At 55.8% G+C, this 26,031-nt stretch overlaps 1 protein-coding gene and 1 long non-coding RNA gene across 4 annotated transcripts in view; one reads left to right on the top strand and one right to left on the bottom strand.

Moving 5' to 3' along the window:
• Nucleotides 1-475: 475 nt before the first annotated feature.
• LOC117096420 lies at nt 476-3,643 on the top strand. The gene is made up of 3 exons (XR_004442478.1): nt 476-867; nt 1,867-1,983; nt 3,398-3,643. It is a non-coding gene; the product is annotated as an uncharacterized LOC117096420 (long non-coding RNA).
• A 4,338-nt stretch (nt 3,644-7,981) lies between these two features.
• ZC3H7B (zinc finger CCCH-type containing 7B) overlaps nt 7,982-26,031 on the bottom strand; it is a 64,974-nt gene continuing 46,924 nt past the window's right edge. For all 3 annotated transcript variants that reach the window (XM_033233816.1, XM_033233817.1, XM_033233818.1), the window contains 12 exons: nt 25,598-25,697; nt 24,657-24,818; nt 22,030-22,235; nt 19,786-19,886; nt 18,673-18,854; nt 16,315-16,400; nt 12,502-12,635; nt 12,242-12,347; nt 12,042-12,150; nt 11,628-11,761; nt 11,285-11,448; nt 7,982-10,929 (listed from right to left, as the gene is read on the bottom strand). In XM_033233816.1, coding sequence (XP_033089707.1) covers nt 10,674-10,929; nt 11,285-11,448; nt 11,628-11,761; nt 12,042-12,150; nt 12,242-12,347; nt 12,502-12,635; nt 16,315-16,400; nt 18,673-18,854; nt 19,786-19,886; nt 22,030-22,235; nt 24,657-24,818; nt 25,598-25,697 — 1,740 coding nt within the window. In that variant the 3' untranslated portion in view covers nt 7,982-10,673. The remainder of the gene's footprint in view (nt 10,930-11,284; nt 11,449-11,627; nt 11,762-12,041; nt 12,151-12,241; nt 12,348-12,501; nt 12,636-16,314; nt 16,401-18,672; nt 18,855-19,785; nt 19,887-22,029; nt 22,236-24,656; nt 24,819-25,597; nt 25,698-26,031) is intronic.

Consider the following 26,031-nt stretch of genomic DNA (forward strand, 5'->3'; position numbering starts at 1 on the left):
ATTTTTTTTTTTTTTTTTTTTTGAGATAGGGTTTTTGTTCCTCAGGCTGAAGTCTAGTGGTGGGATCATGGCTCACTGCCTTATCCTTGCGAGTAGCTGGGACTATAGGTGCATGCTGCCACACTGGACTTTTTTTTTCTTGTGTAAAGACAGGGTCTCACTGTTGCCCAGGCTGGTCTCAAATCCTGGGTTCAAGCCATCCTCCGGTCTTGGCCTCCCAAAGTCCTGGGATTACGGGTGTGAATACTGCCTCTGGCCTGTAGCTGGCTTTTCTTTTTCCTTCTTTTTTTTTTCTTTTTGAGAGAATTATTGCTCTTGTCCCCCAGGTTTGAGTGCAATGACTTTATCCTGGCCCACTGCAACCTCCACCTCCCGGGTTCAAACGATTCTCCTACCTCTGCCTCCCAAGTAGCTGGGATTAAGGCACCTGCCACCACGTCCGGTTAATTTTTGTAGTTTTTAGTAGAGACAGGATTTCACCATGTTGGCCAGGCTGGTCTCGAACTCCTGACCTCAGATGATCCGCCTGCCTCGGCCTCCCACAGTGCTGGAATTACAGGCTGAGCCACCGCACCCGGTCCGCCTGTAGCTGGTTTCTAAGCAGTCCTTTGTTGTTTCCCAAAATTCCATTTTGTACAGAATCAAAAATACTCCAGGAGCCCCCTCTGGCTTCTTCCTTTCCCCATGATCCCAGCTTATCCGCTAATTACCCTCCTTCCCTCCCTAATGACCCTCCCCAAATTATGCTCTTTCCCAAATTAAATAAAAATTAATTTTAATTTTTGTTTTTTTGAGATGGAGTCTCGCTGTCACCCAGGCTGGAGTGCAGTGGCCGGATCTCAGCTCACTGCAAGTTCCGCCTCCCAGGTTCACGCCATTCTCCTGCCTCAGCCTCCCGAGTAGCTGGGACTAAAGGCGCCCGCCACCTCGCCCGGCTAGTTTTTTGTATTTTTTAGTAGAGACGGGAGTTTCACCATGTTAGCCAGGATGGTCTCGATCTCCTGACCTCGTGATCCGCCCGTCTCGGCCTCCCAAAGTGCTGGGATTACAGGATTGAGCCACCGCGCCGGCCAATTTTAACTTTTTTTTTTTTTTTTTTTTTGAGGCAGAGTCTCGCTCTGTCGCCCAGGCTGGAGTGCAGTGGCGCGATCTCAGCTCACTGCAAACTCCACCTCCCGGGTTCACGCCATTCTCCTGCCTCAGCCACCTGAGTAGCTGGGACTACAGGCGCCCGCCACCACGCCCCGCTAATTTTTTTATATTTTTAGTAGAGACGGGGTTTCACCATGTTAGCCAGGATGGTCTCGATATCCTGACCTTGTGATCCACCCACCTCGGCCTCCCAAAGTGCTGGGATTACAGGCTTGAGCCACCGCGCCCAGCCAATTTTAACTTTTGAAAAAAAAAAACAGTACGTGGCTCAAAGCTCAAAACCTCCGATAAGGTTTGTTTATTTGTTTATTTAGAGACACAGTTTCATTCTGTTGCCCAGGCTGCAGTACAGTAGCGGGATTTCAGCTCCTGCAATCTCTGCCTACCAGGTTCCTGCCTCAGCCTCCCAAGTAGCTGTGATTACAGGCACGCACCATTATGCCTGGCTGATTTTTGTATTATTAGTAGAGGCAGGGTTTCACATTGTTGGCCAGGCTGATTTCAAACTCCTGACCTCAGGTGATCCACCCTCCTCAGCCTCCCAGAGTGCTGGGATTATAGGCGTAAGCCACCGTGCCCAGCCTCAATGAAGTATACTTTAGAAATGTCCTTTCTATCCCTGTCCCTCTTTCTCATACCCCAATGTTTCTTTATGCAAAAGTAAGCATATATATGTATATATTTATGACACACACAAAACATTTAATTTTGCAGAGTTGTGTGTTTTGACCAGCAGAGAGTGTTTTGTGACTACAAAGAAGAGACCCCCTTACTGCTGTTTCCAGCCAGAGCCCTGGCCAGTGCCCCTTGCTCTGCAACCCTGAGGTGAAGGTAAGGCTGAGAGTGGGCCTGGTGTGGAGGGCCCCAGCTGACCTGTGATTTGCGGGAAGGGGTGGACTCAGGCTGCGCTGCCACATTCAGCATTCCTTGGCCCAGGAATTCTTTTTTTTTTTTTTTTTTTTTTTTTTTTTTTTTTTGAGACGGAGTCTCGCTCTGTCGCCCAGGCTGGAGTGCTGTGGCCGGATCTCGGCTCACTGCAAGCTCCGCCTCCCGGGTTCACGCCATTCTCCTGCCTCAGCCTCCCGAGCAGCTGGGACTACAGGCGCCCGCCACCTCGCCCGGCTAGTTTTTTGTATTTTTTAGTAGAGACGGGGTTTCACCGTGTTAGCCAGGATGGTCTCGATCTCCTGACCTCGTGATCCACCCGACTCGGCCTCCCAAAGTGCTGGGATTACAGGCTTGAGCCACCGCGCCCGGCCCCTTGGCCCAGGAATTCTCTTGAGTGGAAGACCGCTTATCACAAAGGTGGAGTAGGCAGGTGTCCATCAGTACGATCTCAAAAGGAATAGGAAGCACCCTGTATTTCTCAAACATACCACCTGCTGCAAGACGTTTTTCTCTTGGAGATTCACTCCTGTGAGCTCTCTTCAGGCTCCCTTTTTTTTTTTTTTTTTGAGATGGAGTTTTGCTCTTGTTGCCCAGGCTGGAGTGCAATGGCGTGATCTCAGCTCACTGCAACCTCCACCTCCAGGTTCAAGCAATTCTCCTGCCTCAGCCTCCCGAGTAGCTGGGATTACAGGCATGCGCCACTGTGCCTGACCAATTTTATATTTTGAGTACAGACGGGGTTTCTCCATGTTGGCCAGGCTGGTCTCGAACTCCTGACCTCAGGTAATCCACCCACCTCAGCCTCCCAAAGTGCTGGGATTACAGGCGTGAGCCACCGCGCTGGCCTCTGCAGGCTCCTTTTAATGTGCAGATGTCCTAAGCCTCTGAGACCATGAATGAGTGCTTATCACATACCTGGCACCAGCCTAAACCCCATGAGGAATTCAAAGTTTAATAACATACCCAGCCAGGCAACTCCCTATCCTTAGAGAACTTTCACACCACCGGGAGTCCATGTTGGCAGCCCCCAGTCGGCACTCACAGTGTCCAGCTGGCAGCATCCCCTAGGTCAGATAGGGCCCACACCAGTGGGTTGCTGGGCCAGGGAGCCAGGGAGGCAAGAGGTAGTGGGAAGGGAAGGCCATATGCATACCTAGAGACCTTCGGATGGGGGCCACATGCCGGGAGTGTTGGGATTGTCTGCACTTCTTGGACTTCCTAGCTCAGGGGTCTGATGTCCACTGCAGATGGTCTGAGGTCTGTTGGTGGCCTTTCCATCCCATGCCCTGTGCTTGAGTTTTCATGAACTGTATGTACCCCCAGTTCACTAGGAATGTGGTGGTCTTTGTGCCTACAGCTGTGTCTCTGCAGGGGGCTGTAATGCCAGAGAGGAGTCTGGAGTCAGAGTCACAGTGGCCCCACAAGAACATCTAACACCTTGTGCAGCTGAGAGGCCGGGCTGAGGGAGAACTTTATCAAGAATATATTCTCAGCCAGGCACAGTGGCTCACTCCTGTAATCCCAGCACTTTGGGAGGCCGAGGTGGGCGGATCACCTGAGGTCAGGAATTCTTGACCAGCCTGGCCAACATGGAGAAACCCTGTCTCTACCAAAAACACAAAAATTAGCTTAGTGTGGTGGCACGTGCCTGTAATCCCAGCTACTTGGGAGGCTGAGGCAGGAGAATCACTTGAACTTGGGAGGCGGAGCTTGCAGTGAGCCGAGATCACGTCACTGCACTCCAGCCTGGGCGACAAGAGCAAGACTCTGTCTCAAAAAAAAAAAAAAAAAAAAAAAAAAAAAGGCCGGCGCGGTGGCTCAAGCGTGTAATCCCAGCACTTTGGGAGGCTGAGACGGGCGGATCACGAGGTCAGAGATTGGGACCATCCTGGCTAACATGGTGAAACCTCGTCTCTACTAAAAAAATACAAAAAACTAGCCGGGCGTGGTGGCGGGCGCCTGTAGTCCCAGCTACTAGGGAGGCTGAGGCAGGAGAAGGGGGTAAACCCGGGAGGCGGAGCTTGCAGTGAGCTGAGATCCGGCCACTGCACTCCAGCCTGGGCGACAGAGCAAGACTCCGTCTCAAAAAAAAAAAAAAAAAAAAAAAGAGGCCGGCGCGGTGGCTCAAGCCTGTAATCCAGCACTTGGGAGGCCGAGACGGGCGGATCACGAGGTCAGGAGATCGAGACCATCCTGGCTAATACGGTGAAACCCTGTCTCTACTTAAAAATACAAAAAAAAAACTAGCCGGCGACGAGGCGGGCGCCTGTATCCAGCTACTCGGGAGGCTGAGGCAGGAGAATGGCGTAAACCCGGAGGCGGAGCTTGCAGTGAGCTGAGATCTGGCCACTGCACTCCAGCCTGGGTGGCAGAGCAAGACTCTGTCTCAAAAAAAAAAAAAAAAAAAAAAAAAAAAAAAAAAAAAAGAATACGTTCCCTGTGCCTCGTCTCTCCTTGACCAGCAGCGCATATTCACTTCTAGACCCGAAAGGAAGGTTCCAGAAGAGGCTGGCATAATCTTACTGATCATCAGTTGAGCAGGTCCAGTGGCTGTGGCTGCATTTTCCTGAGGACCGGGGGATATTTCCCAGGGAGGCTGCAAAGGGCTTCCAGGTGTGGGATAGATGGATGCAGTTCTTTGTAGAACTGTCAAGGGCTTTCTCTGGAAAGGTTCAGAGCTGAGGCAGCTGGTGCACTGTGTTGGTCGTGTTCACTGAGGCCCCTACTCACAGGGCTGAAGACCAGACATAGGCCTGTGTTCAGTAACTGGGAGCTGCTGAAGCCAGCTCTGACTCATCGATAGGACGAATATCAGCTACTGACCATAAATATCCAGGTGACACGGGTGCATGGAACTGCACATGTGAAGTAAAAATTGAGAGAGAGAGAAAGATGCAGAACAGTAAGTGACATGGATTACAATAATGAATCTTTTTGAAGCTTCAATTCCAGTTTCACCTCCTCCAGGAAGTCCTTCCTGGCTCCTGAGCCTGGATGAGGTACCTCCCCTGGTACCCTGAGTGTCTCCCCCATCACCCAGATCACATCATTCTACAGTCTTCTGTTAAGTCGGTCTCTTTTAGCACTGACTGAATTGAAGGGGAAGCAGTGTCTTAAGTAATCTTGTATCCCCTGGATCTGGGATGGACTGGGTGCTCAGTTGATGTTTACCAATCTGAGTCACATGAGGACCAGAAGAGAATTTAAGGGAATTGACAAGAATTTACAAATTTATTCCACTAGATGTGTTGAAGTCCTGCTTGTCTTTTTTTTTTTTTTTTTAAGACAGAGTCTCACTCTGTCACTCAGGCTGGAGTGCAATGGCATGGTCTCAGCTCACTGCAACCTCTGCCTCCTGGGTTCAAGTGGTTCTCCCACCTCAGCCTCCCAAGTGGCTGGAACTACAGGCGTGCGCCACCACACCCAGCTAATTTCTGTATTTTTAGTCGAGACGGAGTTTCACCATGTTGGCCAGGCTGGTCTCGAACTCCTGATCTCGTGATCCACCCACCTTGGCCTCCCAAAGTGCTGGGATTACAAGTGTGAGCCACCGCGCCTGGCCTCTGCTTGTCTTACTCTAATTGTTCCTTTATTTTATTTATTTTTTTGAGACACGATCTTGCTCTGTCTCTCAGGCTGGAGTACAGTGGTGTGATCATGACTCACTGCAGCCTCAACCTCCTGGGCTCAAGCCAACCTTCCACCTCAGCCTCCCAAGTAGCTAGGACCACAGGTGTGGACCACCATGCCCAACTAATTTTACATTTTTTTTTTTTTTTTTGGTAGAGATACGGTTTTACTGTTGCTCAGGCTGGTCTCAAGCTCCTGGCCTCAAGTGATCCTTCTGCCTTGATCTGCCAAGGCAGGATTACAGGAGTGAGTCACTCAGGGAAGAACTTGATGCAGGCACACGATCTCTGCAGCCTAAAGATGAGTCTGTATTTTTCTTCTGGGAACTCTGCCTTGCCACGCCACTTTGGTTTTTCTTTTTTTTTTTTTTTTTTTTTTTTTTTTTTTGAGACGGAGTCTCGCTCTGCCGCCCAGGCTGGAGTGCTGTGGCCGGATCTCGGCTCACTGCAAGCTCCGCCTCCCGGTTCACGCCATTCTCCTGCCTCAGCCTCCCGAGCAGCTGGGACTACAGGCGCCCACCACCTCGCCCGGCTAGTTTTTTGTATTTTTTAGTAGAGACGGGGTTTCACCGTGTTAGCCAGGATGGTCTCGATCTCCTGACCTCGTGATCCACCCGACTCGGCCTCCCAAAGTGCTGGGATTACAGGCTTGAGCCACCGTGCCCGGCCCACTTTGGTTTTTCACAGTGCATGCAGAGGTGCTGCGAATTCCAGAATGTCAGGGCTGAAGGGACGTTTGCCGATACCCAGTTCCCAGTGGTTCTCGATCTTTTTTCTGCCTCCTTCCTGAGAGTCTTTGGAACCTTCGCTGAAACTCTCTGGGCTATAAACGTGGACAGCGAACTTCCAGGGCTGCTGTGAGGGACGGACATACTGTCTGCACAGTACCAGCTACGAACAAGATGCTCAATAAAGCTGGCTGCTTTTGTTCCTCGCGCCATCATTTATCAAACATCTGAGCATCTACGGCATACCTGGCCCAGTGTCTTCAGGCAATTCTCTGGTCCCGAACCTCTGTCCTGGTCCACTCCATACTGCAGTTGAAAGCTGTCTGGGAAGCCGGGCGTGGTGGCTCATGCCTGTAATCCCAGCACTTTGGGAGGCCAAGGTGATGGGTGGATCACTTGAGGTCAGGAGTTCAAGACCAGCCTGGCCAACATGATGAAACCCTGTCTCTACCAAAAATACAAAAATTAGCTGGGCATGGTGGTGGGCGCCTGTAGTCCCAACTACTCATGAGGCTAGGTAGGAGAATCACTTTAACCCTGGAGGCAGAGGTTGCAGTGAGCCGAGGTCATGCCACTGCACTCCAGCCTGGGTGACAGAGTGAGACTCTTGTCTCAAAAAAAAAAAAAAGGAAAAAAAAAAAGCTGGCTTGGGAGAGCTTGCTCTTGGACATGAGCAGTCCCTCCCTACGGGACCCCCGCTATCACCTGCAGCCATGCGCAATCCAAAAGATTTGACGAAGTACCTCCCACCCCAGCAGACTGAGTCCCTGAGAACTCCAGATCTAATGTATCAGCTCCTTTTATTTATTTATTTTTGAGACGGAGTCTCGCTCTGTCACCCAGGCTGGAATGCAGTGGTCCTATCTCAGCTCACTGCAACCTCTGCTTCCCAAATTCAAGCACTTCTCTGGCCTCAACCTCCCAAGTAGCTGGGATTACAGGCATGTGCCACCATGCCTGGCTAATCTTTGTATTTTTTAGTAGAGAGGGGTTTTCACCATGTTGGCCAGACTGGTCTCAAACTCCTGACCTTAGGTGATCCACTCACGTCGGCCTCCCAAAGTGCTGGGATTACAGGCATGAGCCACTGTGCCGGACCCCCCCCCCCGCCAGCTCCTTTTAAAGATGAGAAAACTGGACCCATGTGACTTCAGTCTCCTTTGGGTTCACAGGAGCCAGGGTTGCGGTCGGGATCACACTCGGGATCATAGGCATGGCCCCCTCCAGAAAGGGCAGAGGTGGGCCCTGGAACACAGCTGGGCACACGGCAGCGTAAGTGTAGGGAAGTGTGGGCACCACCGGTAGCCCCACGTGGAAGGCTGAGAGCAGGCAAGCTGCGGATGAGCCAGGGAAGGGTGGCAAGTGGCAGCATGTCGTTGCCAGTGAGATGCTGCCGGAGCTGGGGTCAGCTGGCCTCCGTGTATACACAAGGACACAGACCTGCCCCTCACCCCTCGGAGTGCTTAGCATTCCTCAGAGTAGCTAGCACCGGGCCAGGTCTGTCCCATGAGGACAGAGCAGCTAAGGCCCCTGGATATAAGTGCCAGGTGGAGAGGAACAGGAGCGACACCTCGGGGACAGAGGTCAAAGTGCACAAGTTTATTTTCTAGAACAAAGGCTAAAAGAAGTTTCTTTCATTTTATTTTAAGAAGGACAAAAATTGTTATTAAAACATCTACATTATTATCAAGATACTAGACCTTATGAATATTTAATATTAAAGTGTGGTATTCTTAAATTTTTAATACACAGACATTTTAAAGGACCATTAAATTGATGGCTGCCCAGCTGAGAAATGCAGCATCCCTCCCCACCCACCCCACCCCCATGCTTGCCATGCCATCTTGTCCCTGCCTGCTGGAGTGAACACAGGTCCCAGATTCAGCCCTCTGAGCCTCCCAGCCAGGGGCCCTAGAAGGCTCACAACAGCCATAGTTACCCTCATGATTAAAAGGGCCTTCTTGTCCCTCCTCCCCACCATACTCTGCCTCCCACCCTCTCTTCCTTACCCTGTGGGGGCTCCAGCTCTGGCCAGGCCAGGGAGCCCCAGATCCCAAGGGTCCCTGGACAGATCACAGGCTGAAGATGAAAACTCGGGACTTGAATCCTGTTCCTTTCAGCGGGGAGACAAATACAAATCACCTTCTTTCCCTGAGCACTCCCACTCTCTCCGCAATCCATGGGGCTGGCCTGGGACGCTAGCAGAGTTGGGCCTGGGGAGGGTGGCTCCCGCCCTTGGCTGCTTGAATCACCTCTGAGCCATGGCTCCAGTCCCTGTCCCCTTGCACATGGCCCGATGGCCCCTGAAACCCTCCTAATCACACAAGGATGGCTGCATTTTCTGGTCAAATTCTTTATCTTTAGCCCTCATAAAAGTGACTCCTTGGATACCACACACATATATAATATTATATAGAGCGATATATTTAATACCTGTGTATATATGCATCACGGGGCGACATATATACACACTAGAAACAAGGCTGGTGACACCAGACTGCAACACCACGGATCAGGGAAAACAAGTATCATTGACATCACGGCCACACACGGCCACAGCCCCCACCTTGGGTGTGGTCTCCCCTCCTCTACAGCCACACCACCAGCACCCAAACTCTGCAGTGCTGGCCTGCTGGGGGCAGGGGGTGGGGCAGGGAAGAGGAAAGAGTGCATGCCACGATTATCAGGAAAGGTTGGGCAGTGGCGGTGGGAGGAACAGCGTCCCCTTCAGCCCTGGGCAGCCCATCGCTGCGTCAGCGCGCGCTGGCAGTCCTTGCTTGAGAAGAGTGGGGTGGTCCCCTCTCTCCTTCTCACCCCCTACAGCCTAATCCCTGGTTCCTTCCGGGGCTGCCCCACTCCTGTGCCAATGGTGTGGGGCATTCTGGAATGTCTGGGGAACCAGGGGAGGGTGAATCTGCCCATGGAGGGTGGGGTGGAGAGGAAGGGGGTGCACAAAGACATGTCAGACGAGAGGGACGAGGGAGGCCTTGGTGAGTGGGGGCAGGGGCTGCGGGTCCACTGGAGTCCCAGACAGCTGGTAGGGCCAGGGATTAGGGAGGGGCTAGGACAGACGGTTATAAATGTATGTCTGGGTCTAGAGGAGAGGACATACTGGGTCCCCAAGAGGGGCCGTGTCCCATCCTGGAGTGGCCCATGGTGCCCGGGGTCAACCCTCCCTTTTCTCCGTATCCCCCAGACCCCCACCCTTCCCACCTCCCACACAGATCCTGAGCTCATGGTGTCCTGCCCTCTGCCACCTTTCCCAGAGCGCATGTCGGGAGGCGACCTCTGCTGCTGCACCCAAAGAGACCATCCTTGGGAGGGGGCAGTCCCTTCATGGGGTGCTCACATGGCCAGCCCTCCTCTGGGCCTCCCTTCCCCAGCCCCCAGGCAGCGCTGCCTGGGACCCCAGCTGCACACCGATTCAGAGACCGTCACATCCCTGCTGAGGGGACTGTGGGCTCGGCCAATAATTGGCCCTGAGTCTTTTGAGCCCTGTTTTCATCCCAGCTCTGCCTTGTGCTGGGACCCTGGGCAGACCACTCCTCCCTTCTAGGCCTCAGTTTTCCTCTCTGCAAAATGGGGTCTGGGCTGGATCATCTCTGAAGGCTCTGAGGACCTACAGTCTATTTTCACTGGCCCACGAGGGAGTAGGGTTCAGGTGGTGGCGTCAGAGAAAGGCCGGGAACTCCTTAAGCTCCAAAGATCCTCCGGCCCAGCTCCTCCCAGCCTTCCCGAGGGGAAGCTGAGGCCCCAGAGGGTAAGTGGCCAGTACAGTGTTCCCAGCTCCATCCTGGGGCTACATTTTAAAGCTAATGGGGCCTCCGCCCTCTGTTGTGTCCTGATTTGCCCCCAGGGGGAGGGGGTGGGATGAGGACGGGCCAGGGCGAAGGACTCTCCTGCTGCAGATTCAAGTGGGGACCCCAGGCTCCCCAGCCCTGAGCTTTGGGCCCCCATTAGGAGCAGACATAAGTTAAAGCTGGAGGCTGAAGCTGGAGGGGTCAGCCAGGCCCCTCCCTCCTCAACCAGGAGAGCCATGGGGGTGGGGGAAGGGCTGCCCAGGTTTCAGCGGGGCCTCCGGGGGCTGCAGCATGTGCGCCTGGGTACGCACACCGGGGCGGAGGTGGGGAGAAGATGGACGGGGCCTCAGGGGGCTGGGGGCTGCCTGATGAGGGCGGCCCCCCACCCCCGCTGGCCTGCCCTGCCCCTTCTATCAGGCCTTCTGGCCCCACCCCGCCCCTGACCCCAGGACTTCGCCCATGGCCAACACCTGGCCCTACTCCCCGGTGGTGGCGGCGGCGGCAGCAGCAGCAGGGGCTTCTGGGGTGGCACCGGCAGGGTCCCTATCCTCTTGCAGCAGGAAGTTGTATTTGCCAAAGTCGTCATCCCTTGGGCACAGGAGCATGTCCTTGCGAGCCTTGGCCAGCTTCTGCTTCAGCACCTCGCGCCGATCCAGCCACTCATTGAGCTCCTCCTGTCCGTGGGCGCAGCGGCACTTGTCCCCATCGGGGCAGGCTTTGCCCCTCTGGAGCCTGTGGGTGGCAGGAGGCTCACTGCCCGTGCTCTGCGCCCTTCCCACCCCGGGCTGTCAATCTGAGGCCAGCCACTTGACCTCCCCCAAGACAAGCCTCTCCCTGGGCAGCTGGGTCCCAGCTCAGGGAAAACGTGGGTGTCTTGATCCCCTCTGGGATCTGCCCCACAGCTGCAAATGAGAGGTCTGGATAGGTCTGAGCCCAGCCTTCCCCACCACCCCCATGACTGCAGTCACAGCCAAGCCTCACCACCCTCTGCACACCACCCCCAGGCCAAGAGGAGCCGGAGCTGGCCACAGACTCCATCTCCTCGGGCCACCCCACGTTCCACCAGGCCCTGCTCTCCCGGGAGCACCTGTCGCAGAGCCGGAACTCGCCCATGGGGAAGCGGAAGGCCCAGCCGCTGGCGTCACTGTCGGACGTGAAGACCTTCTCCTTGTGCTTCTCAGACTGGATGTGCTGCTGCCACTGCTTCTTGCTGTTGCTGTTCTTGCCGCAGAGCCAGCAGTGGTAGCCCATCTAGGGGCACAGCCATCGTGGGTGCCTGCTCCCCCACACCTCTGCCCGGACCACCTCCCTCAAGAGGCTGAGCGCTGGCCAGCTGGGCCCTCCAGGCTGCCCCTCCCAGGTGAGGCTCAGACCACAGCCCTGACCACAGCCCCGAGCACAGCCCCGAGCATGCAGGGCAGAGGCATTACCATGATGTCTGCGTAGTCCGTGGGCATCTGGATCTGCTTCTCCCCTTCCCGAGAACTGATGGGAGTCCCTTCCCCAGGCTTCCCTGGGTTGTGTTTTTTCAGCCACATGTCATAGGTCTGCTGCATGTCCAGGACTGGGCAGGGACAGGGACAGGGCACCTGCTGAGGGCTTCTCCATCCGTTCTGCCCCATGGTCCCCACTTGCTTTGGGAGCCATGGGCATCCCAAGTCCTGCTGATGGGCTGCTCGGCTTCAGGGCCTGGCCTCAGAGAGGGCCCGGCCTGGGGTAGGCGGAGAAGGGCCCAGGCAGCAAAAGGGGGTGCAGCAGACGCTCTTGGGCCCGCTGGTGAGTTGAGACTTTCAGCACTGAAGAGACTCCAGGGGAGGGCCCGCCCACCCCATCTGCCCACTCACTCTTGTTCTCCTTCATGAAGGTCCACATGTCCCTCTCCTCCGGGCTGTGTGCGAAGGAGCAGTTCCCCACATATTGGCACTTGCGGCCGTTCTGTGCATGGATGCAGAGCTGCGGGGTGGGCATGGGGAGAGCCTCTGAGTCCCCCTGGAAAGCATCGCTGCCTCCTCGGGGGCCCCCAGCCCCCCGTCCCAGCACTCACATCGTATTGCTGTGGGAAGTTGCGAATGGACGGCAGGGGCCTCACTGACACCCACTTCCTCTTGGCCTTGGACATCACCAGAAGGACCCGCCGCTCCTTGGTCCAGCTGCAGGACAGAGCAGGGTCGGGGAGAGGTCAGGGCACAGCCTGTGTGCTGTGTGACCTCTGTGGAGAGCCCTGGCCTCTCTCAGTTGGCCTCCACACCTGTGGTGGTCGGGTGGCCCCATCCCACCTGAGCCGCCACCTGGCATCCCACTCACCAGTGCCGGGCCTTGGCACTGCAGTACTTGAGGTCCTTGTCAGGCTCCACCACCTGCCCGTTCCTCCAGCACTGGCCACATACGAACTTCATTTGCAGGTCAAAGGTGCTGGGCCCATGTGTCCTCGGGGCACCCTGTCGGGGGATGGGGAGGGGGGTTGGTGAAGCTGCAGGCACCAGGCCTGAGGCCCTGGGGTCTTCACACAGGTAGCCTCCGGGAGAGCCTTGGAATAAGCTGGTCTGCTCCAGGGTCTTCCTGGCAGGCAGTGACCTCCCAACTGCAGGCCCAAGGGCTTCTCAGGGGAGCCAGGCCTGGAACGGGGCTCCTCTTTCCACCCTCTGTGGCTGGTCCCTGCCTCGCCCAGCTCCCTGGGAGGCCTGCTCGGTGGAAGCTGCCATTTCCCAGGGCACACTCCCTGCCTTTGCACAGGCTGTTCTCGCTGCCCTTCCTCCATTCTTCAGCCTGTTCTAGAAATTCCTTCAAAACTCAGCTCAAGCGCATCTCCTGTGGGAAGCCGGCCCTGGAGCCCTCCTAAGCTGCAGCTGTCCATTCCGTGAGCTCCCACAGTCTCTAAACTGCTCCTGTTGACCGACTCACCCGACTATGAGTGCCGAACCTGTAGCGTGGGGGGTCCGGGAGATGGGAAGCCACCCCGGTGGGGGTGGGGTGGTGGTGGCAGGAGTCAGCCTTGGGCGGTGGGACAGGCATCTGGGTGGCCCTGGTCTCTGGCCCTCCCTCCAGGGCAAGGCCTTGCTGGTCTCTAAGGCCCCACCTACCACGTTCCTTCTCTGCCCTATGTCCCAGACTTTGGCCTGCTCTTCTGCACCCCTGGGACAGGGTTGGGAGCCAGAGGTGGGAAAAGTGCTGGCTCTGCCTTGTCTCCTGCCACCTCGAACCCCCTCAGCTGGCTACACTGGCCAGCCTGCTGCTCTGGGAATGCACCAGCTGTTCCTCCTTCCTCATGTAACCTCGAGCCTCCCGGTCTTCCAGGATCCTCGGGTGCAGGGTCACCCCTTGCTCTTCCAGGCTGCTGGGCGTGATCCTCCTGCCACAGGAACTCCCCTGTAGGAGCTGTGGCCTACTCCCCTGTGTCCCCAGCACGGCCCTGCCCAGGGCCTGCCCTGGAGCAGGAAGGAGCTGTCTTCATCGCTGACTGACCCCTGGCCTGGCGTTGGACAGCTCGCGGGCTGCTCAGCCCCAGGATAACACACATATGACCCTGGTAATAAGGTGAGGTCATGCCTTTATGAGCGGGATGGCCTGCACTAGAGCAGGCAAGAAGTGGACCCATGTGGCTACTGATTTCTGGGTGTTCCCCTCGATTCTCACAAGAAGCGTGACAGGAAGGCATTATTACCATTTCCCAGGCAGGATAAAGGGGGCACCGAGGGTATGGTGGCTTAGCCACGGCACTAATGACAGCCACTGCAGTCCTGAGCTCCTCCCTCAAAGCCAGACCCTGTGCCCATGTTCATGACTGCATAGTCTCACTAGCTCTTGCCATAGCAAGTGGCAAGAGGGGTCTCACTATGTTGCCCAGGCTCATCTCAAACTCCCGGCCTCAAGGGATCCTTCTGCCACAGCCTCCTGCGTAGCTGGGCTGCATGTGCACTACCACACCCAGCTAGTGTTCTCTCTTTGAAAGGTGCCATCAGCCCCTCACTGCTTCCCTGCCAGGCTCCTGGCCAGAAGGAAAAAGAAACAGATGGGGAGGGGAAAAGAGGAGTGCACGGGAGACTGATGGAGGGCAGCAGGGACCAGGAAGAGGGGAGAAAAAGAGAAGAGGACCAGGAACAATGAGGTCAGGGAGCAAGGGAATGCTCGAGGTGGTGGGCAGCCCTGCCAGCCAGCCTGGTCCAGGGACCCCCAGGCAGCCTGCCCTGCTCCCTGTCACACCCTGGTCAGCCTCCTGAGCGGTCCAGGGGCCCAGCCTTCCCCCACGTTAATCAGCGGGTGGCCTCATGTGGATGAAAAGGTCAGTGCTTATGTGTGGATGGTATGGAGGCTTCATCTCACACGTACTGTCTCCTGGGCGCTGGGTCCAGCCCTCTGAGCCCCAGGGCCCTCCACTGTCATCTATGTTACAGTGATCCCACCACCTGGGGACGATGTGAGCACAGGGCAGCTTAGGTTGGCTCCTGTGAGCCTCACACCCACCCCAGGAGATGGGAGGGTCAGGGTGCTGATCCCCACCTGGGGGTGATGGACGGGAATGCTGAAGGTGGAGAGGGAGAAAAGCGAGCCCCAGACAGGATGTCAGAGGACCTGGGAATTGCCCCACTCAGTGTGCCCCTGGGCAAGTCACTAGCCATCTCTCAGCCTCAGCTTCCCCATCTGCAAATGCCACAATCCCATGGCTCCCATCTTCAGGACCATGGCGAAGATCAGGAGGGATGGGAGGGGATACCACAATCAGTGGCGTCAGTCTGAGCAGTGCTGGGATATTTACAAGGTCTCAGTGTATTTCTCCTGAAGACTTTTTTTTTTTTCTTTTTTTCCAGACGGAGTCTCGCTCTGTCACCCAGGTTAGAGTGCAGTGGCGTGATCTCAGCTCACTGCCAGCTCCACATCCTGGGTTCATGCCATTCTCCTGCCTCAGCCTCCAGAGTAGCTGGGACTACAGGCACCCGCCACCTCGCCCGGCTAATTTTTTGTACTTTTGGTAGAGATGGGGTTTCACCGTGTTAGCCAGGATGGTCTTGATCTCTTGACCTTGTGATCCACCCGCCTCGGCCTCCCGAAGTGCTGGGATTATAGGTGTGAGCCACCGTGCCCGGTCTTTTTTTTTTCGTTTTTTTTGAGATCGCCCAGGCTGGAGGTCAATGGCACAATCTCAACTCACTGCAACCTCTGCCTCCTTGGTTCAAGCAATTCTCCTGCCTCAGCCTCCCGAGTAGCTGGGATTACAGGTGTGCACCAACATGCCCGGCTAATTTTTTGTATTTTTAGTACAGATGGGGTTTCACTACGTTGGACATGCTGGTCTCGAACTCCTGACCTCGTGATCCGCCCGCCTCAGCCTCCCAAAGGCTGGTGGGATTACAGGTGGGAGCCACTGCGCCTGGCCTCCGAAGACATTAATTAATTACAAACTATAGAAATGATTCCTGAAAATATAGTCTTACTTACAAAGAGGAAAGTTCTAATTTTACAATAGAGAAATGTTTACAATGGAGGCACCTTGAATCGAGTTACAAAAGTTTAATCAGATTGTCACCAGTGAAGGGACACACTGAGATGATGCATCCCCTGATGTGTGAGCTGAGAACACAACATCAGCTCTGTGGAATGAGGAAACTCACACGAGCCCAGAGGGATGGACCTTTTACAAAACATCTGGCTCTTCAAAAATGTCAATGTGACACAAGGCAAAGACTAAAGAACTGTTTCTTCATTAAGGGATATGAAAAAGAGACACAACAAGGCTCATGCCTGTAATCATTGCACTTGGGGAGGCCGAGGTGGGAGGATCGCTTGCACCCAGGAGTTTCAGATAAGCCTGGGCAAGATGGCAAGCCCCACATCCCCAGCCCCGTGGTCTTAAAAAACAGACAAATCAGCCGGGTGTGGTGGTGCGTGCCTGTAACCCCAGCTACTCAAGAGGCCGTGGCAGGAGGATCACCTGAGACCAGGAGGTCGAGGCTGCAGTGAGCCATGATCATATCTCTGCACTCCGGGCTGGGTGACAGAGCAAGATCCTGTCTCAAAATAAATAAAATAAAATGAGAGACAACAGCTGAATGTGGTACATTACCCTGGATTTGGGGACAATTCACGAAATCTGAATGATGGCATAGTATCAGAAGGCCTTACCATGCTGCTGCTGGCCTTCCCCGCGTGCGCCTCCATCTGCTGCCAGTACTTCTTAGACTCCTGAACGATGTCTTCATGAGTCATGCCTGGGGAGGGTGGGGGCAGACACAGGCATCTTTCAAGGTGCTCAGCAAGGAGGGAGAGGCAGGGGGTCCATGAGGTGCCAGGGCCCTCCGAGGCCCAGCTGGAGGAGCCCTATTCCCAGTTAGCCCAGTCACAGTAAAACATGGGGTGCAAAGGAATCACTGTCTATCTGCAAAATGGGAACGAAGACCTTCTCCAAGCCTCACTGGGAGTGAAATAATTAAATGCAGCCAAGAGTGGGAAAATGCAGAAGAAGGATATTGGCTCTGTACTGTGGTGGGGAGTCCCCTGCTCCCATGCCATGCCAGTGACCCTGTCTCCTGGGCCGGTGACTCAGCACTCTTCCCTGACCCCCATCTCCCTCAGTGGGGCTGCAAGCCTAGTGCCTGCTTGGCAGCCCCTGGCCTCCCTGGCACTTAGGGCTCCATGCCTGCCCTGCCTGGCTCACCAGCTTGCCATGGTACCTTGGCTTTTTACTGCCAGTCCCCAAAGGGCAAATACCCCAGCCTGGTGGCATGGACCCCCCAGTCTGTCTCCCCACCAGCCTCAGACTGTTGCCACTGAGCCCGACCTTGGAGATCCGGCTCACAACTCTTCCATGAAGCCTGCCCTCTTCTCAATGCTCTCCATCTTTCTCACGTCTTTCCCACAACGGATGTGGCCTTCCACCTGGACCTATGGCCCCTGCTCCACGACAGCCAATCATCATCGGTGTTTACTTGGGGTAAGACACTGCACTTGACATCCAGTTTCTTGCTGATGATCCTCAAGTACGTATCTACAGTCCAGACCTTTCCTGTGAACTTCAGACCCCCACATCCGCTGCCTCCAACATCTCCATGTGAAGTCCACCAGGCAGCTCAGACTTCCCACGTCCCACATTGAACCTGAGCCGCTCCTCGTACAGCCTTCCCCCTTTTAGAACATGGTAGCCCCTTTCTTCTTGTTGCTCTGATCTTGGAGTCAACCTTGACACTCTCCTTTGTCTCATACTTCGTATCTGGTCCATCAACAAATCTTGTTGGCTCCACCCTCAAAATACACCTAGAATCTAACTGCTTCTCCCACCTCCTGCATCACCACCCTGGCCTGAACCACCCTCCCCGATTTCCCAGCTTCTGCCCTTGCTCCTCGGTCTCCACCCAGCAGCCAGAGCGACTTTTGCAAAGTACCGATCAGATCATACAACTCCACCCACTTAAAACTCTCCTCCAGACACTGTAAATCATATTTAGAACAACCCCAATTGTTCCTGTTTAAGGCCTAGAGACTCCTACACGCTCAGGCCTCTCCAACCTCTCAGGCCTCATTCCGCCTCTACTGACTAAGCTGCTCCACCCCCACGGAAAATCCTTTCTGTGTGGAGCTTGCTCCTGCCTCAGAGCCTCAGTCTGGTCCCTCTTCCTGGAATGCACTCCCCGCCCTTCCCTGGTCAAAAGTTGCCTCCTCAGAGAGGCCTTCCCAGCCGTCTTAACTAAAACACTCCCATCCCTGTGTCTGTCTCTGTCCCATTGCTCAGCTTTATCTTCCTCATAATGCTGAGACACACCTGAAATTCTACCACTGCATTTCATCAACTCTAAGCCGACGCTGAGTACCATATTCTATACCCCCGCCCCACGAAATGCTGCTGATTAAATGATGACAGGCAGTGGGGGTAAATATGCATCCTAGAACAGATGGAATACAGGGTTTAGTCACCTGTTTCTATATTGTCTGTCTGGCCTCCACTTATAAATGTAGGTTCTCTGAAACTGAGGGCCTCGACTAGACCATGGCTGAATGCCCTGACAAGAGAAGGTGCTCAGTAAATCCCTGGTGGGTGAGAGGGAGAACACCTTCCAGTCCCCGCAGCAGCTCTGCGAGGTAGAGATGGACTCCCCATTTCCCAAATGAGCACTGGAGGCTCAGTGAGGAGCAGGGACTTGCTGCCGACCACCCAGGGAGCAAGCAGAGGCATCGCTGCAGGAGCTCAGGTGACTCCCTCCCCTCTCCGTGCTCCCTGGACGGTGCCTGCGAGGGGAAAAACCCAGATCTCCGAGCCTGGAAGTGTCCTGAGAGCAGAGCTTCTCTCCTCTGTGGTGCCTGGGACTCATCAGCTCCTCCAGAGAGCCCACCCCGCAGCCACCTCCCCTGAACTCTCCCGAAGTCCCCTCCAGCAACCAGGGGGCCCTGGCCTGTCACCCCCCCCCGTCAGTCCTGCGCTCCCTTCACCTGCACCGCCTGCCCCTCACCTGAGTCACCCGCCCTCCACCTGCACCGCCTGCCCCTCACCTGAGTACTGCTGCAGCAGCCAGACCTTGAGCTCAATGAAGCTGTGGGCGAAGTGGCAGCTGTCCTCCCGCAGGCAGCCGTAGCGCACCTCGTGGCGGCACACGTCGAACTGGAAGTGCTCCTGGAACTGGCGGATCTTGGAGTACTTGAGGGAGGTGGAGCGGACGATGTGCACCAGGCACCTGGCAGGCAGGTGGGAGGGGCACGATGCAGTCCGCAGCCCCTCTGACCTTCTCTCCTGGTAGGGCCACCTTCCCAGTGCCAGGCTCTCCCTGGGCACCCCCTGATCTATGTACCAAGTCCAGGCCATGGATGACACAGGAGGGCAGAAATGGGGCTCCTATGTTCAGGCATCCCTGGGCCTGGGTCCCAGCACTGCTTTACTTCTGTCCCTCCCCTCAGGATTCAAAGCTGGAGCTGCCAGCAAGCAGAGGACACCACCCTCAGGTTTCCAACTTGATTCTGCAGGGCTGGGCCTGCACCCTGAGGAACACTAACCAAGCATGTCCTCCGGGCCAGGAGTCCTAATTACCCTCACTGCAGCCTCAGGAGCCTAGAGCATCGTCAACTTTACAGACGAGGAAACCCGGGCTTGGACGTAAGACAGGACTGGCCCAGGAACTGGACCCAGGTCTGTCTGACTGCAGGGCCTGGGCTCCATATGCGCACTGTGGCAGAACCAAGGGGAACAAGAGGAAGAAAGGGGTGGGGCCAGACCTGACCCAGGTCTCCTCTCACTGCCTGATGCTGATGTCATGACATTGGAGGGTGCTGGGCTAGAGTCAGAGACAGGGCCCCCTGCTCGCTGTCTGCTGAGTAAGCTGAGTAAGCTACTTCCAAGCCTCAGCTTTTTCTTCTGTTCAACAGGGCCAGTAACTCCTCCCTCACAGGATTGCTAAGATAATTAACATACCCAAGGCAATGCTTGGAATATAGTAGATGTTCGATAAATGTGATTCGCATCCTTTCCAGGTGGAGGCTGGATTTGATTCCCAAATTCTGCCCCTTTCCTTGCACCCTAGGTCCACTCTTTCAGTTCAGTCTTTCCTCAGCCATCTGAGCGGACTCTCCAGTGGCCCCCAGGCCCCAGCCTGGGCTGAGGGTCCCACTCACTTGTTGTTGTAGAAGCTGTGCTTGGCAGCCAGGTTGGAGCAGACAGACGGAGAGTCCTTGGTGCCTTTGCTGATGATCCGGGGTTTACTGTCAAAGCAGATCTGCCCAGGGAGGGGAAGGGCTGGGACCTGGCATGGCCACCTGGGAAGGGGGTGAGCTGGGATCCCGCACAGCTACCTGGGGAAGGACAGCTGGGTCCCTGCAAGCCTGCCCTGGGTCAGAGGAGTGAGGAAGGGAATCCCAGGGGCTGTGGCCTTATCTCTCTGGTTCCAGCTCACAGGTGACCTGGGCCTTGGCTCCCTTCCTCGCCCTCCTCCCTCCCTCTGATCCCACCACTCCCAATGCCTGGGGCAGGGGGTTACTTCACGTCAAAAAAAAAGATAAAAAGGAATGACAGTGCTTTATAAACTATAGGCTGTCCCCTGGCTATGAACTATGATTCCGAGGCCAATGCTCCCCGCAGGGGGTTGGCACAAGTCCCGACCTCAAGGAGTTGGGGGAAGGGCTGGTGGTGCCAGGGATGAGGGTTGGACTGAGCCGCAGCAAACCCTGCCAGCAACCCCGACCTGGAGCCCTTGCTCTGCGGACACAGACATGCCACTGCCCCTGCCCTCAACATGCTACGACTGGGTGGGGAGGCAGGGGCCAAGTGGGGTTTTCAGGGATAGCTTTGGGGAGGGAATTAACAGCAGCTCAGTGGGGCTGCTGGGATCACAGTGGAGCTGAGAGGCTCTAAGCCCAGAAACACAGGACAGTGCGCCAGCCAGCTACAGGCAGGAAGTGCAATGGCCACTGAAGCCAGCAGGGCCGAGGGAAGGCATGTGGGGGAGGCCTGAGATGTGGGGCCGTGGACACGGCACTTGGAATCGCTGAGCAGTGCCAAATACATCATACCCACAACAAGGGATGAAGGGGAAGCCCTGGACAGGCCCTCAAACTGCCTGTGTCCTGGGGGCCTGGCTATGGGGACCACCAGCGGCAGCTGGTGCTGGGAGGTGGGCGTGACTCCAGGGGCAGACTGCCCGGGTTTGAAGCTCAGTTCTGCACGGCACGGTCCATGTGGCTGAAGGCAGCTCCTCGCCACCCTGAATCTCAGCCTCAACATCTGTAAAATGGGGCTATCTGCCTGCCAGTACTGCCGTGACGATGGAAATGACTTCTTTTTTTTTTCTTGAATAGGGTCTCACTCTGTCACCCAGGTTGGAGTGCAGTGGCTCGATCTTGGCTCACTGCAGCCTCTACCTCCTGGACTCAAGCAATCCTCCCACCTTAGCCTCCTGAGTAACTGGGACCAGAGGCGCATGCCACCAAGCCCAGATAATTTTTAACTTTTTTTGGAGATGGAGTCTCAAGTGCAGTTGCGTGATCTCGGCTCACTGCAACTTTTGCCTCCTAGGTTCAAGTGATTCTCCTGCCTCAGCCTTCCAACTAGCTGGGACTACAGGCATGCACCACAACGCCCAGCTAATTTTTGTATTTTATTTTATTTTATTTTTTTTTTGAGACGGAGTCTCGCTCTGCCGCCCGGGCTGGAGTGCAGTGGCGGGATCTCAGCTCACTGCAAGCTCCGCCTCCGGGGTTCACGCCATTCTCCTGCCTCAGCCTCCCGAGTAGCTGGGACTACAGGCGCCCGCCACCACGCCCGGCTAGTTTTTTGTATTTTTTAGTAGAGACGGGGTTTCACCGTGTTAGCCGGGATGGTCTTGATCTCCTGACCTCGTGATACGCCCGTCTCGGCCTCCCAAAGTGCTGGGATTACAGGCTTGAGCCACCGCGCCCGGCCTAATTTTTGTATTTTTGTAGAGACAGGGTTTCACCATGTTGGCCAGGCTGGTCTCAAACTCCTGACCTCAATTGATCTGCCCGCCTCAGCCTCCCAAAGTGCTGGGATTACCGGCGTGCGCCGCTGCACCAGGCTGGGAATGAGAAACAGCAACAACCACATGCCAAGCCCGGCCTGTGACCGGCTGTCAGGAAAGAGCAGGCGTTAAGACTTATGATTTTTCTTTCCAGCCTCGGTTTCTGCCTCTGCAAAATGAGGGGGCTGGATCAGATTTGGCCTCTAGCCAGATAGGATCCTAGGGCCCTGACTTACTGACCCTTCAGGACCTACTGGTTCTAAAGCCAGGCCTCCACAGCTCGCTGGTTCCAGGGCTGACCTCCTATGGTGGTCCGTGCCAGGGAGCATCCCCGGCCCTGTCTGTGCCATGGCCTATGGGGTGGCAGTGGGTGGGCGGGCGGTACCTCGCAGAGGAAGGTGAAGATGCCCTGGTGCTCCTTCAGGAGCTTGGCGATGGTGAGGCTGCCACGCTTAACACCCCCCAGTGGGTCGAAGAGCAGGTCGCGGTTGAGGGTGCCCTTCCGCTCCTCGGTCCACACGTCGATCTCCTCCTGATGGTAGGCGAAGGTGCAGTTATCCCCGTACTTACAGTCCTGCTTGTTAATCATGTCTGCAAAGAGGCAACAGGACACACGTTCCGCCAGGCGGGGACAGAAGCCCACAGCACCCTCGCCACCCTGCTGCGGCCTGCAGGGCTCTGGCCCCATGAGCCAGGCGGGGCTTGGCTCCACCCCAATACAGGTGAGCCAGGGGCTGCTGCACCCCCAGCCAGGACTTGGCAGAGCTGGAAAGTCCTTTCCAAATACCAGACCCCCTTCTGTACCCCAACACAGGTGAGGCAGCGGCTGCTGCACCCCCTGCTGCCAGGACTTGGCAGAGCTGGAAAGTCCTTTCCAAACACCAGGCCCCGTTCTGCACTCCACACCTGCAGAGTACAGTGATCACTCCTACCCCACTCACCCCACAGGACTGCTTCTGAAGAAGCAGACAAGTCTCTAAATCAATATAAGGAATTTGGTTTTTGGTTTTTTTTTTTTGAGATGGAGTTTCGCTCTTGTTGCCCAGGCCGGACATGATCTCGGCTCACTGCAACCTCCGCCTCCCGGGTTCAGGTGATTCTCCTGCCTCAGCCTCCGAGTAGCTGGGATTACAGGCACGTACCACCATGCCCAGATAATTTTGTATTTTTAATAGAGACAGAGTTTCTCCATGTTGGTCAGGCTGGTCTCAAACTCCTGACTTCAGGTGATCTGCCCATCTCAGCCTCCCAAAGTGCTGGGATTACAGGCGTGAGCCACTGTGCCTGGCAAATACAAGGGATTTAAAAACAATTATTCACCAGGAAAATAACATGGCATGGTTAAGAGCATGTACTGTGCCGTCAGACAGAATTGGGCTAGGATTCCGCATTACTCCCCAAGCCTCAGCTGTCTTTGCTATGAATGGAGGAGAATGGGTTGTTGGAATCAAGTGAGATAATACATAAAGCTGGTGGGGGTGCTGGGCACAGTGGCTCATGCCTGTAATCCTAGGACTTTGGGAGGCTGAGGCAGGAGAATTGCTTGAGGCAAGGAGTTCAAGACCAGCCTAGGCAACAAATTAAGACCCCATCTCTACAAAAAAATTAAAAATTAAAGAATAAGCTGGGTGTGATGGCATGTGCCTGTAGTCTCAGCTACTCAGGAGGTTGAGGTGAGAAGATGACTTAAGCCCAGGAGGTTGAAGCTGCAGTGAGGTAAAATAGCACCACTCACTCTAGCCGGGGCAACAGAGCAAGACCCTATCTCATAAAACAAGAACAAAACACAACAAAATTTCTGGGGGCTGGGCCATCTGGAGAGAGGAAAGGTGGCTCAGAACCTGGAGATCTGCCATTTCCTGGGGGTGGGACCTGTTTTCCTTTCTCCTCCTCCCACTCTAAGTCTGCCTTGTCTCATCTCTCTGCCAAGCTCTTGGCGTACAAGGACAACAGGCCACAGGCCTGGAGGGGTGGGGCAGATCCCCGGGTGGAGTGGGGGTGATTACAAGGGGAAGCACCGCAGAGAAGGGCTTCCCAAGATTCAGGCGGTGCTTGAAGGAGGAGCAGAGGACGACCAGGCTCAAAGGGCACCGCGTGTGTGACAGAATCAGGGAGGGTCAGTGCGTTTGGGGAGTGGTTGGAGCAGAGGGGTGAGGGGGTGGACGCGGGCACGTGCAGGCCTTGTCCCAGAATTTGGACTTCATCCCACTGGCAACGGGCAGTGGCTGACGGAGGCTTTGACCCAAGAGTGACATGTCCTTAGACCAGCCCGGCTGCTGGGAGGACAAGGAGCAAGTTTAGGAGGCCTGGGCAGGCCACAGCTAGGGGCCAGGTTGGGGGAGAGGCAGAGCCATGGGTGCACTCTCAAAGCCTCCGTTTCCTCTTCCATGGCTGTGAGGCTGCAAGCTGATGGAATGAAAGGGCTGCACTGGGAAGAGCTTAACGATTCGTGGCTATTCACACATTGCCGTACAGCGGGACCAAGGTGCTTGGCTGGGACCAGAAAGAAGCAAGTCAGGGACATGACGGATGTCCCTTCAATACCAACCAGGCTGATGTGAGCCAGAAATGAGGACAGTGACAACAGAAAAGCGATAGAGAGCTCAGGTGGATGGAGCCCTTACCATGCGCCAGTCCTAAATGCTTCCTGTGGCTGCTGGGCACACCGCCCCGCAGCCCCTCAGGGCCCTACAGTGGTAAGAGAAGCCAGCTCCCTGTGAGTCATGCAGGCCCCTGACACTGCAGAGCACAGGCCAGTGAGGGGCTCGGGTCCCACCGAATGTCCCAAATGTGCCCCGCCTGCCTCTGGAAGCTGCTCAGGGCAAGAGACGCTCATTGTTATGCAGAATTCCTCCCGCATGGGTCCCAGGAGCCTATGCCCCAGCGTTCTCTTCCCTTGCGGCTGTGAGGCCCACCCCTGTTCTGTCTACCGGTGATGGGGATCAGAGAGGCGGCTGGGGGTGGAGGGGCTGAGCCCCAGCTGTGCTGCCTGCCCCGCTGCAGCCCACCCACCTTTGCACAGGTAGTAGGAGCCCACGAAGCTGGTCTTGGTGGGCCGGGGCCGGATCCGCTTCCAGGTCTGGTCCTCCGAGCTCCGGAGCCGGCCGAGCAGGATGTCCCGCTTGCACTTGTGCTCAAGGCCCTCACGGTAGGTGTAGTCGCCAGCCCGGGGGCCTATGGGCAGGGTGGACACACATGGTAATTCCGGAAGCAGAATTGAAGGGTGATGGCTCGCAAGCCCATGCGATGGGTAGGTATTGGCCCCCTCCTTATATACCTACCTCCCCTCTGAGGGCCTCCCACCAGCTCCCACCACACCCTTCCTGGCTACTTGCTCCCTGGAGGCTGGGGGGCCGTGCTGGGGTAAAGCCCTCCAAGGAGCCCATTCTTGACACACACTCCGTTTTTTTTGAGACAGAGTCTCGCTCAGTTACCCAGGCTGGAGTGCAGTAGTGTGATCTCAGCTCACTGCAACCTCCACCTTCCGGGTTTGAGCAATTCTGCCTTAGCCTCCCGAGTAGCTGGGACTATAGGCAAGCACCATCAAGCCTGGCTACTTTTTGCATTCTCAGTAGAGACAGGGTTTCGCCATGGTGGCCAGGCTGATCTCAAACTCCTGACCTCAAGTGATCCGCCTGCCTCAGCCTCACAAAGTGCTGGGATTACAGATGTGAGCCACCATGCCCAGCCTACCCATCCCCTTTCTACCACCGCCCTCACTCTCTAGCGAGTCTGACCATGTTAGTGTTTCTCTAGCAAGAACTGTGAAGACGGTGCCTGGCAGGGACAGACCCCAAACTCCTGCCCCTTTCCTTTTTTTGCCCCAGAGGGGCTTCTGTGTTCTGGCATTTATCTCCAACTGAGACACTGGGATTCTTTTGATCTGGGATCTCAGAGAACTGAGATTCCCAGTTCTCTAGGCAGAGGCGTGGAGTCTGCAGGTGAAATGTTACCTGTCTTGGGGTAGCAGAGCTGGCAGGCCTGCTTGAACTCGTGGGTGGCAGCCAAGGGGTTCTTGATGAGCAAGGCAGTGTTGGGCATGCAGGGCTCTGGCTGTGACAGGAGGAAGGAGGCCATTGTGGGCACTGGATAATGGCTGAGGCCACTGGGGCCAGCCTGGGCACCAGAAGGGGGGAGTGCTCTATGACCCCCCCCACCCAAGAGCAAAACCACCACCCAGGACCCCTCCTCTTGCTCCACCCTCCCAGCCAGGGGAGCGCTTTGTAATGTGGTCCAAGAGTCTAGAATATCAGGACTGCCTTGGGAAGCCCCCAGGCTAGTGGGTGAGCCTTTCTTTGAAGGCAAGCTGAATGTGAAAGCATAGAAATGGGAGGGGCCGTGACTGCAGCCTGTGCTCATGCCCTCTGCCAATCCCCCAAGTCATCAG

This window comes from Trachypithecus francoisi, unplaced genomic scaffold (genome assembly GCF_009764315.1).
Source record: "Trachypithecus francoisi isolate TF-2019V2 unplaced genomic scaffold, Tfra_2.0 Lachesis_group14, whole genome shotgun sequence".
NCBI lineage: Eukaryota > Metazoa > Chordata > Mammalia > Primates > Cercopithecidae > Trachypithecus > Trachypithecus francoisi.